We start from the raw sequence: 12300 nt of genomic DNA on the forward strand, positions 1-12300 counted from the left end.
CAGTATATAGAATGGACACGTCAACGGATGAGTCAAGAACGTGGAAAAATCACTGCTTCTGCAGTTTTTGAGCTTTGGAGATCTGTTTCGCAACCGAAATGCTTCATTGAATGCTGGGAATCTGAGGAAATTAATGATCTGGAGAATAAGGTACCGGAAAATGTTGGTGAACCTTTGTGTGGTGTTTGAACCGGGTTCGCTTTCGTTTGCACCTGTGGCCAAGCGTAGAGATGAGATTGATTTTACAGAACGCTTTAAAAAATTAACAGGAAAGATCTCTGAAATTTTGACTTTTAATTTTGACTATCAATTTCATTTTTTTTTAAATAATAAGTTCGCTGGTGCTGTAAGGATAAAACTGCACTATCTCTATTCAATGCCTTCTTCTCGTCTTTGATTAACATAGCTCACAGCTAAAAAATAAACATAGCTTAACATACCTTTCAGCTAAAAAGTAAAGTGTAAATTACGTAAAGAATTGGGTGATACTCTGATATTGGTGTTTAAACGTACATACACCGTACGTACAATAAGCCAGCTTCAAATTCCGCTAGAATTAAAACAAAACCTTTAATATTTTTAACAAGACTTTTAGGTGTCGAGTTATTTCTTTCATTCTCGATGTCCGTATTCGAAAACCAGTCCCAAAAGAGTGAAACAAAATAAGTGAGAATAGCGAAGAGATTCTGATGATGAAACACGTTTAGAGTACTTCTATCGAAGCAGTTCTAGTAAAGGGAGGAGAGTTGACCAACTACAATGCGTAGAACAAAGATGTTGCAGTAACGAGTTATTGAGATATGGTATTTATCGATATTTATATAGTTCCTTTGAAGCAATGACCACCAAGTATTTTTTTTTTTAATTCTTCAATAACTCTCCAAAGTTCAAAGTAAAACTAGCGAGTAAACACGAAAAACGTATTCATGGATAAGCTAAGTAAGTTTTTGAGAATAGAGGTGATACTGTTTCATACTGACGTGGAAAAAAAAGACAGAACAATTCGACAGCTTGCAGTGAAGGATGAAATAATTTCGTATATTCTCTCCCAGTAACCATAAAGTGCTAGGATAAGTAGATAATGTTGCTTGCACTATAATTGCTGTAAAGTTTGTTCTTCAGTGGAATGATTATCTTTGAAACACAACTTAGGTTTGAGTTTTTGTCTTGTTGAGCACAAAACACACAACCCTGCCATATATAAATCTATTATTAACACTCTAAAAGCTCTTCTCAAATCAGAAAATCTTGTGATATGTAATTCATTTGAATTTCTGACTAGTCTACAAATTCACAAACATAACCCCTCTAGAAGTGCGAAAGCTCGACTTTCCTTGAATCTTGGCATAGAGATTGCAACTTGTTGATAGTCGAATTTAAGCAACAGCCAAGATTGTTAACAAAATTTATTACGGCTAACGTTTCGGCGTTGTCGCCTTCGGAGCGATAGCACCACGCGGATATCCGCTAACATCACGCCAACGCGGCTACTAAGGCTCTGGCGAAGGCGACAACGCCGAAACGTTAGCCGTAATAAATTTTGTTAACAATCTTGGCTGTTGCTTAAATTCGACTATCAACAAGTTGCAATCTCTATGCCAAGATTCAAGGAAAGTCGAACTTTCGCACTTCTGGAAGATGTACCAGCAAATTGTGTTCGACTTGTAAGAGAAGCCCTTTCTTCGTAACCCTTCTCTCCCCTATTTTGTTTGGATCATCCACTCATAAACATCAACTTTTTTGAGCAACATAGTATACGTTTTCTATCTGCACAATCAAATCCAGTTCCAATTTTTTTTTCATTTTGTATGGAGATAACTTATAATTTTATGAAGGAAACCTATAATTTCAGAGAATAACCACCAAAATGTTATCTCATAAAAGAGGAATTGACCAATTCAATCAATGTTGAGAAGTGCTTCTTTTTTCGAACTAATAATAGGTATTTCGAAGTAACCCTGCACCTTTCTTTTATCACAGTCTTCTTCATAGACTTCTATTCACCTTTTATTTACAAATACAAAAGAAGCCACAGTGAGCTAGTTCTTCTAAGAGGCAAAAATACGTCATAAATAAAATAAGTCTGTTTAAAAAAAAGTAGGAGAGACCAGGATTTTTGGCTGTTCATTTCCATGGAATCATAAAAAAATAACTTCAGGATTTATTGTGGTGACATTTTAGCCTGTCAAGTAATAGAAGAAAATTGTTTGCCATATTTTATAAATATAGTTTTTTTTTTTTCATTCGTATTTTTGCCGGGTATTTTTGCTTTGACGATCATTTCTTAAATGGGAGACATTTTTCTGATACATTTCACACGCCTTACACATATGTTCTATTGCACAGTACCGTATTTTCTCCAGATTATTGGAAAAAGGCGACCTCAGAACTTTGGTTTTTTTTTTCTCAGTCGGTTTCAAACTCGGCAATTTAGCACCTAACCAGCGCCTATCCGCGGCATAATTTTCACATTTCCGTGCAAACGTCGCAACTTCCGTGTGCTGCGCGGGAATCTCTTATGAGACTTCTAAATTCAATGGAAACCTTCCCCCAAACAGCGAATAATGCTGTTCCAGAGAAATTTTCTTCAATTCGCGTTTCTTTAAAGATGTTGAAGTAATCCAACCGCTTCGTGTTTGAATATGAGAGTAGAGTCATTTTTTGTGATTTTTCCATTATCCTCTTTTCGCGAGACTCGTTTTATGTCAATTGAATACTGTGAAGAGAAGTTGCACAGCGGTCACAAACAGTCAGTAGTGTGCTGTGCTGTACAAAACTCAACTGATATTCGTTATGGTATTTTCCTCTTCACTTTTATTTTTCCCTTATCTATTACTTTGCAAAAAGAAAGCTACCATTCCTTTCGTCATGTGCACTTCCCTTTCCCTTCGTGCAAACGTAGTTTTTGTCGAATTGCGATCATGTTGTTCGATCCAGCATTTTGATTTATGATGGGCGTGGCCTAACTGGCAGCTTTCCAGATGCATGGCTCACTGCCGCCATCGGCTCCCGATGAAGTATTGGTGGCGCCTGTTTCCGACGAGTTAGATGAAGTGAGTTGATTTTCATCTCTTTTCAGCTGACCGCCAGTGTATTCTATTAATTTCTATCATCTTTCCGCCAGAGCCCTCAGCCAAAATTTGCATAAACGTTTTGTTGTTTTCTATCTAATCTCTATTGCCTTTAGAGCAGCGAAAATTTTTCCGGAAGGACGTTAGCTTGAAATAGGGCTTCCCAAAAGTAGAAAGATATTATTATAGGTAGACTCAGTAGCAAGAAGAAGAGTAGGTGTTTGAAATTTAGATGTGTATATTACAGTAAAGGTAGAACAAAGAATTGTGTAGAAGTGGAAGAGAGAAAACGATAAGAACAGAACGTGCCAAACTTTTTTAAAATTGTTTTTTTCTTTTGCTGCGAGTTTTTTTTCCGTCTATTTCAAAGAATGAGTGGGAGTGGAATCATCAAAGATTTTTTTCCTGTCTCAAATCTTTTGTTTGGCTTCGCATTCATTTTTTTTTCGTTCTTTTCGTTGCACGCGTTTTTCTTTTGCGTTGATATCAGCATTTTTTAAATGACGTTTTCCACAAATCTGCTACTTGGTGTCGAAGATTTAATTACGATTTAAGAGAACCTTTCAGCTGTTATGTTTGAGGATTAAATCTTCCACTTTTGAGACGTTCGTTCACATATTAGCTGCCTCGGCGAACAACTGTCTAGCACACTCAGATTACACTGAGAAAGCGCTTTCGGTTTTTCAATATTTTCTCACCTTTCAATATTCGCTTTTTGCTATGTAAATATTTAATAAGAAAGGTACACACGAGCAAGTCGTTGAATAGATGAAAGCTTGACTGTGAGTTGGACATTCAGCTTTACGTTACTTCCTGTTTAAACTTTATTTTGCTTATTAAAATTAATTCATGATGAATAATGGTAGCTTGTTAGTTTGTTTTTCCCGAGTGATGTATGTGCTTCCAGTCATATGCTGTTATTGTGAAGCCGAGAAACGTTTTACTACGATTTTAGGGTTCTTAATATGCATATGCGCTAGTTTTTTCATGGAACCATCTGCAAAGAATTAAACAAACAATCAGTGGAAAGTTTTTGACGTAGAGAAGGAATTCGTGTTTAATTTGCTTAGTTTGGAAGAAAAATGTACGTGAAAAGTGTTTGAGAGTTAGATCAGAGGCACTGAGGGGTTCTTTACTGGGTTTTTGCATAATTCTCTGTCATTTTCTATGTTGAAAAATCCATCCAGAAATTCGTGTCTATTTCACTGATCAATTTGTAAGCTGTTTGACGGAGATCATGATGAGATTCAAGGAAAGTCGAACTTTCGCACTTCTGGATTTAAGAGATTTCCGTCAAAGTCAGAAGTTCTTCCAAAGTTTTTGGCCTTAAGGACTAGTCTCAATTTGGGCCAAAAAGGCTATGCAAAGCTAAGAAATCGACCCGTTTTTTTCCACAAAAGGCGCCCTGTGAAAAAATTTGCAATTATTTTTGGCGTGTCTGCTAATTTTACACATCGATAAAACATGGAGGCAAGAATATGTATGTCTGGAAACTTGAAAACTTTTTCTCACTTGGTTATCCCGTAATTTTTAGCTCCTAAGCCTTCTATCTATACTTTAATATCATAATATTTCAAAAAAATTTAGATTGAGAAAACTAAGAGTGATAAAATTTCACTTTGTGAAACTGCAAGAAAGTTTAAGAGCCATTTCTATCTAAACAAAACGAAAAAAAAGTGATCAGTAATCTATGTTCCTATTTTTGCTCGAAGATAATCATTGTTCTTTTCCGACGAACGTTTTCGGCTTCCTTCAGCTTTTTTTTTTGATGTTGTGTTCGAAAAGTGTGAGAAATTTTGCTGCTCTCTTCCGCGCTGTGGTACTTCGCTATACCTACAAGATGGAGTCGGAAAAGTATAGTGATAAAGAGTCGAGAAAATGACAACATCGCGAGTATCTTTTAGTTGTAGGAAAATCTCGAACCAGCTTATTTTCGGATCTTTTTGTTGAGGGATGTTGTTTGAAAACTGTGGAAATCTTAGATAAAATATCTTATATTGAGCAGTCCGTATGATTCTTGTCCATAAATTCTATCGTTATTAATTTCAGATTTCTTGGTGGCTATGAGTTGAAAAAATCAAGTTAGATTTTTAAAAATGTGTGTTGCTTCAATGAAACAGGCGAAACTAATTGCCTTCACGGAATTCTAATCCAATTTCCTTCTTTCATAAAAACTTGAGCGCAATGGAAACAAAAAAGAACAGGTGCACTCAAGGTGGTATTTGTTCTTGAATATCCGTCTTCATTTTTTCTTTGTTCTCCGATGAAGCAGCTTCCTTCTTTTGTTTAAGTAACAAAATAAATAATAAAATAATAATAGCTAACAGTAGTATGGTAAAATAGCAACTAGCATCATCTATCGTCCTATGCGTGTAAATTTCACATTTCGTATGGGGGATTGGAAATTTTGAGATGAAAATGTTAATTGAGAGAGAATAAACAGAGTTTTTTTTTCGGACTTGAAAAACGACTTGTAATTAATTGTCTACATTTACTTATTGGAAAAATTGTTGATTTCATTGCTTCACTATTGAAAGGTTGCGAGCGCTTTTTACAAAACGCTTTCAGCGAACAATAATAGCCTTTTTGAAAGGTGTTCGAATGGGGCTTAGCTGGAGATGGGTGAAGCTTCACGCCTCATTCATGCACGCAACTACACAGACATAGTGAGTGGTTCATTCGAAGGGCAACTAAAAATGTTCGACGATGGTTCGACTGACTTTGACTAATTGTATCGCTTTCTTTCCCGTTACCGTGCCATCGATTTTGTTCTGCTTTTTGCTTGAGATTTTTCTGTAATCTGGCTTCTTTTTCTACAGTATTCAGTTTCTACAGTAGTACATTCGTTGGAAATTTCTTCCGGTTATGATTCTTCTCATAGTAGTACTTTGCTGCTGCCACTGGTTCTGTCATCGAACCCACCATCTACAAAGCATTGCTAGGGAAAAATTTGCTTCGTCGCTGCTTTTCTTTCACTTAGCAATGATTGTTGCACTTCTTTCACTGGTGTGGATGTCGTATGACTTTTCTTTTTGTCGTCCCAGTCCTTTTTTCTGGAACGTGTTCCAATGAGCGGAAAGATTATAAAAAGTATTGGGATCGCGATCTTGGGAAATGTTCTTTTCTATTTCATTGGAAGAAGTTCCAGCTACGTGTTTCACCACCGTTTTTTTCGCAATTCCTCTGCAAATAACATGAAAAAGTGTTACGATCCATATTCTGAGTAGTTGTTTCGAATACGTCCTTCTTTTTTTCAAAAAAAAAACACTGATCAGAGAGAACTACCATTCCGTACTTTCGCTTTTGTTAGAATGAGAGTGTTGCTTTATGCAGAAACCGTGTTCTATGCTTAATTTCTGCAACAGTGCTGAACTATTTTAGAAATAATTTTAATGAAATTAAAGCATGATTTATGGCACTGGTAATTTTCCACGGATGGTCATTAAGGTGATAAATAGTAGTGTTTCGAGAAAATTTCGGCGTTGGGTTATTTCAAGCGATAAGTGCGATTCGGGACGTTGTTTCTAAGATGAACAGTGAAAATGCGAAATACATTTACATTTCCAGAAACCAGGGACCTCTGTTTATCTGATGAAACGACTCCTTACACCCCATAAATAGTGATGAAATGAAAAAAAAAACATGAGGTGGATTACTGATAAAATTCCCAACTCTTTAAACCAGTTCGAGTAATTAACTGATGACTTCTCTGATGTCCTTGTTCAATCTGATTTCTGGATTCGTGAAGGTCGTTTTGCGTTTTCGTTGCGTAACTTACTTGCAAATTACTTCCCTAATCGCATCAGCTACTGGAGATAAGCGAGTATTGAAAATTTCCCTGAACACACTGCCTTGGAGTATTGTCAGAATTTTTCTCCTGCTGTCATTACTTTTATCTTGGAAATATTTGGCTTTGTTTATGATGATCTCTCTTTCTAGGGTCCCATCCTTCTGTCTCGCTCGAATTTTCAAATGATAGATAAAGGAAATGGCGATTTCTTAATTGCTGATTTGAGGAGATTTTTTTGTTTCAGTATCGAAATCAATTATTCATTCGCCTTATTCGCTCCTTAACTTGGTTATCACTAAAGTGGTCCAAGTTTCACTTTTAAGGGGTGTCTTTCTCGCCAAATGAATCGCGCCACTCTCCCTCTCTGAGAACTTCTGAAAATAATAATTTCTAATCACGCCTCATTCATCCGAAACGAGCCTTAAACGAGCTTCAATTACCAGCAGTGTTTGCATAAATATAAAACACGAAATAAAAAGAGCAGAACACGTTGTAATAGACACTTGTGCGCATATCACTTATATCGATGCATTTCACATTTCGAGAAAATATCTAGTCATAACGACAATTTCTTTTTTCCCGTACATTGCGATAGATTACTTTTTATTTTCTGTTCTTTTTTTCAATTCCTAGATTTTCAAATTGAGGAAGAAATTCAAAGAGAATCAAGAAGTTTCGAATTATTTACTAAGTACGGTTTCGAGATTTCCCTCTGAATATCACTAAAACTTGACATGTATTTAGCGTTCCTCGATTTTTGTTGCATTTGTCGATAGGCACGTGATGAAATCACAGTTTTTCTACTACTTTCTTACTCTCTAATTATGTCCGTCCCTTTCTTTTCATTAAAGGCATCACCCCACGAATCTGAGGTGGTGCAGATTTCAGGTGGAGTATTCGTATACGGGATGGGAGACTACGGAGGTGGAGGTGATTCCGTCCATTTCTTGCTAATTGCCGTAAAAACGGCCCGGAAGATGCGGCGCCGCACAAGACTGGCGCGCTCCAATCGAACCTCTTGTACAAAATGGTGCGCCAAAACGAATGAAGCCGTATCTTCCGGGCCGTTTTTTACGGCAATTAGGAAGAAATGGACGGAATCACCTCCCTCTCCGTAGTCTCCCATCCCGTATACGAATACTCCACCTGAAATCTGCACCACCTCAGATTCGTGGGGTGATGCCTTTAATTGGAAAATTCCATTAGAAAATCGACAAACCAGTCTAGTGTCAGCAGAAAAGTACCAGGTAGAGCATGTTTTTTACTTATAGGTATGGCAATTAGGATTTTCAGGGGCACACCTTTAAATACCTGGTTACAGTCCGATCGAAAAATCTTGATTTATAGCTGAACGTCGATTAGCAAGCAGCTACGTACAAGAATGCGCGATTTTCATCCGTTGGCAGGAAACTGCAAGAATTGTGATGCAGCCATTGGTTGGTTTACAGCCTGAAAGGCATCACCCCACGAATCTGAGGTGGTACGGATTTCAGGTGGAACATTCGTATACGGGATCGTAGATTATGGAGAGGGGGGTGATTCCATCCATTTCTTTCCAATTGCCGTAAAATCGGCCCTGAAGATGCGACTTCGAGCGTTCCGGGGCGCTATCTTCCACAACGAGTTCGATTGGAGCGCACCAGCCTTGTGCACGCGCTGCATCTTCCGTGCCGTTTTTTACGGCAATTAGGAAAAAAATGGACGGATTCATCCACCTCTCCACAATCCATGACCCCGTTAGGCATAACACACCTGAAACCCCGTACCCACCCAGATTCGTGGGGTGATGCTTTTAAGTCAGGATTAGGTGACGGTCCCAATCACAATGAGATGTAGTACGGAAATCTCGAATTCTTGACTAGCCTGGCACGGCTTTCTGAAGGTTATTGGCGCTTCTGCATCACACATTTATATTTGTATATTTATGTTATCATATTATTATATTTGTATTTATTTATATGAGTATTACACGTTCCAATAAAACTATGTTTAACCTATGCTAGAAGTTGCTAGTGTTTAACCTATGCTAGAAATTCGCGATAATTTTCCTTCACTTCATACAGCAAAATTTTATCTAACATTCTTTTCAATCATTTTCGAAACATTTTTGTCGAAAGTGTGTTCCTACATCAATGGAAATAGAGTGAAGGAAAACATTTACTACGTTTTTGGAGAGGAGAACGCAGAGATTAACACAACTTCTTCTTTTCTGTTTGTGTTTGTCGTATTTTCATATTCCTTCCTTCTTTTTCTTTCCATAGTTTTCTTCCAAAAGATCTTGGATATAGGCTGAGGGGCGCTTCCTTGCTTCCATAGAATCTTGTCGATGGCTGAGAGGAATAATTGAGGAGTAAAAAAAGTTTTTGTCTTTTTTCAATTTTATCGACGAGGAAAGCCAGATTCGTTTTTATAATTAATAAAACATGTTATTTTGAGGTATTCTTCAGGGATTTTCCAAATATATACATATATTTGAAAAAATGCTTTTTGAATGTATAAAGTATTACCTTGGCTTGATAGATTTTTAAGGTTATTATTCGATAAGTAGGTCGACATAAGATAAAGCCATGATTTACACTGTGTACATATAAAGAAGAAACAATACCTGAGAAAACTCCACCTACCTTTTGTTTCCACCCTCTCCAAAAATGGGAATTTTGATCACTAAGACGGATCACGCACTGTCCGACCAATTGTCGCAGGTAGAGGGAGAATTTATTTTTCCAGATTTTTTTTGAAGCAAAAACCTCTTGGAAATTAATCAGTATACTCTCCGTTGATTGCTCCTCCTATCGTTCACAACTTCGTCCACTTACACGCAATTCAATAGGTGTTTCCATGCCTTGTATTGTTTTTCATCACAATTGTTCATTCTTTTGGGGGTTTTAAAAAATCTCGAGTTTAGCTTTTATTTTCGTTAATTTTTTTTTCCATTTCCACCACAAATCCCACGAACAGTTTCAGCGCCACCAATTCATATCAAATATAGAAGCAACTGTCGAAATTGCTTTGTTTTATCCCAAAAAAAAAACCATCTCAATGATCTGAAAGAACACGAATAAATAAAATTTGTCTTGTAGAGAGAAGAATTCTGTACCAAGTGATACATGCTTAGGAATTATGATTAGCTCGTTAGAAACTGAGCTTCACCTTGTTTCGCTCTTTTAAGGGAGAAGAACTGTCATAATTCCATACGTTTACGCTCTGGAAGATGTAGAAACCGCTGGCGTCTGAAATGTTCGAGAGAATTCAGATTAAGCGATGATGCCCTTGCGGACTGCCGTATAAGAAGTAACGGTTGCTTTGTTTATGAGTTTGTTATTTGAATTTTGTCAAATTTTGACGTCCCTTTGAAATTCGAATTTGAATTGGAATGAATTTCTTTTAAAGAGATTCTGAAATTTCATAGAATCCGCAATAATTTCTTTTCGAACCATGATTCCCCTGTGAACGCTCGAAACAGATATTATATTTTAACATGCCTTTCACGCTTTTTTTCGTGCTTTCTTGGTTTTGGTCATTCAAAAATAAGCGTGCAACAAATGAACAACAACAAAAAAGCAGGAAATAATATTAAGTCACCAAGTTATAAAGTCATCAGTGCAAATATGTTCATAATTTTCTTTTATTGCACGATTATCAAACTTTATGTATTTTTGGTGAAACTTACAATCATAGCCTGCTTTCAGATGTCGGTCGGTTGCACCAGTTGGCAGCTGCTGTCGGTCTCGTTACATCGGGTCAGTCGTTTCTTTTTTTCTTTTTTGCTCATTCATTACGCTTTAATTACACTAGCGTTGCCTATTACAACATTTATTAGTGCGATCTTTTGAATTAACATATTAATTACTGAGCCACTACTTTCCGTTGTCCGTAAATAATTCAATAATTTTCATTCGAAAAGGAAGCTCAGACTGTTCTCAATACAATTTACCACATTAGCAATCAATTCCGAGCAAATCAATTCTCTCGAAATCACTACTCGAAGGTCGGAGCTCCCTGAATAATTCCACGAAGTCTTCGGAATGCTACATTACATGGTCCTCAGTTCCCCTTGTCGGCTTCCTTTCATCTTCCTCGAGCTCTCCAATACCACCAATATTGTGATTCTAGGACGATCTTAAAGATATCAACAATAGCATTCGGAGGTTCAAATCACGTCGTTAACTCATCAACCTCGAAAGACCTCATTACCGTCGCCCCCGTTAGAAATTCACCATTTGTCTATGACAGCCGTGCGTTACGTGCGTCAAAAGTCTCGAACATGCTATTTTGTGGATCAGCTTTTACGGCGAACACTTAACGAACGCTACTACTACTCTCTAAATCTCGTAGCACTCGAAAATCACTGCTTCCTGGATAATTTGTCGAAATTCTTGGGCTCTTGAGTATCTCTGCTGTTCCACTTGAGATTCTCATTCTACGCGGATAGCGCTAACCATTTTCATCTGCGAGTGAATGTGTATTTTTTTTCACATTCAGATTTTTCCTCGGATTATTTGTCAAAATTTCCTCAATGGAATGACGGACAACATTTGTCTTTTGCAGGAATTCGTCCTGCAATTGTTTAATTAGGGTATTCCTGATGCTGAAAAGACGCTTATTCAACTTTTCCCTTTTATTGTTTGCATTTAATCGGGAGAAACTTCTGGAAATATCATGAGCTGACTGTTTCTTCAGTCATAGTGCAGATTGTTGTTTAAAATGGTACATGTTGAAGACAGTCATAACATTAAATGTTCCCGGAACAAATGGAACTTTGTAAAAATGAGAAGAAAGCAAATTCTTTGATTTTCTCGTCTCAGCTTTGCAATTTGCCTCACCTGTTTGAGAAAAAAAAGAACTCACCTGGCTTGTCGTTATCGAATAGGCCACGATTTCCTTATAAAGAAGATCTGCTAATTGTTACTGGAAAGGAAATGAATTGCACCGGGAACGACGGACTTCTCCTTTTCCGGGGGAGATGGGGAAAAAACGAATTTTTGTTTTGCTCCTGACACTTTCGACAAGCGAACAAAAAAAAAAGGAAAATCTTTCTTGCTATATCAAGTTTTTCATTAGTTTTGAATCTTCGGGAATATGAACACCACGTTTCCGGCCCATCATCATCTACGTTTTTTTTTTCGTGTTAGTCCTGTAGCGATCTAATTTAGTTATAAGTAATAATATCCAGTTAAAATTACCTTCAGGACAGCGTTGGGAATAATTCGAGACTCCGATCTCTCCACCAGTAAGTAGGCGCGGGACGTAGTTCTCTGGCACCACCTTGAAAACCTCCATAAATACCGGAATGTACTGTCCTCCACAGGTGTTTCAGTATCAAAGTTTAGTTCAGTTTCGACTGGCTGGTTTCTTGCGTTCCTTTCTGAATTGATACACTGAATGATTAAGTTGCGTTCGTCTACGAAGCACATGGCGATGAAGCTGTGCGATCGTGCC

General features: G+C 37.3%; 1 protein-coding gene across 2 annotated transcripts in view; it reads left to right on the top strand.

Moving 5' to 3' along the window:
* Positions 1 to 2981: 2981 nt before the first annotated feature.
* RB195_007256 (uncharacterized protein) overlaps positions 2982 to 12300 on the top strand; it is a gene marked incomplete at both ends in the record, with an annotated part of 32418 nt that continues 23099 nt past the window's right edge. For both annotated transcript variants that reach the window (XM_064180792.1, XM_064180791.1), the window contains 2 exons: positions 2982 to 3053; positions 10551 to 10601. In XM_064180792.1, the coding sequence (XP_064037633.1) occupies positions 2982 to 3053; positions 10551 to 10601 (123 nt within the window). The remainder of the gene's footprint in view (positions 3054 to 10550; positions 10602 to 12300) is intronic.

Source organism: Necator americanus, chromosome I (genome assembly GCF_031761385.1).
Source record: "Necator americanus strain Aroian chromosome I, whole genome shotgun sequence".
NCBI lineage: Eukaryota > Metazoa > Nematoda > Chromadorea > Rhabditida > Ancylostomatidae > Necator > Necator americanus.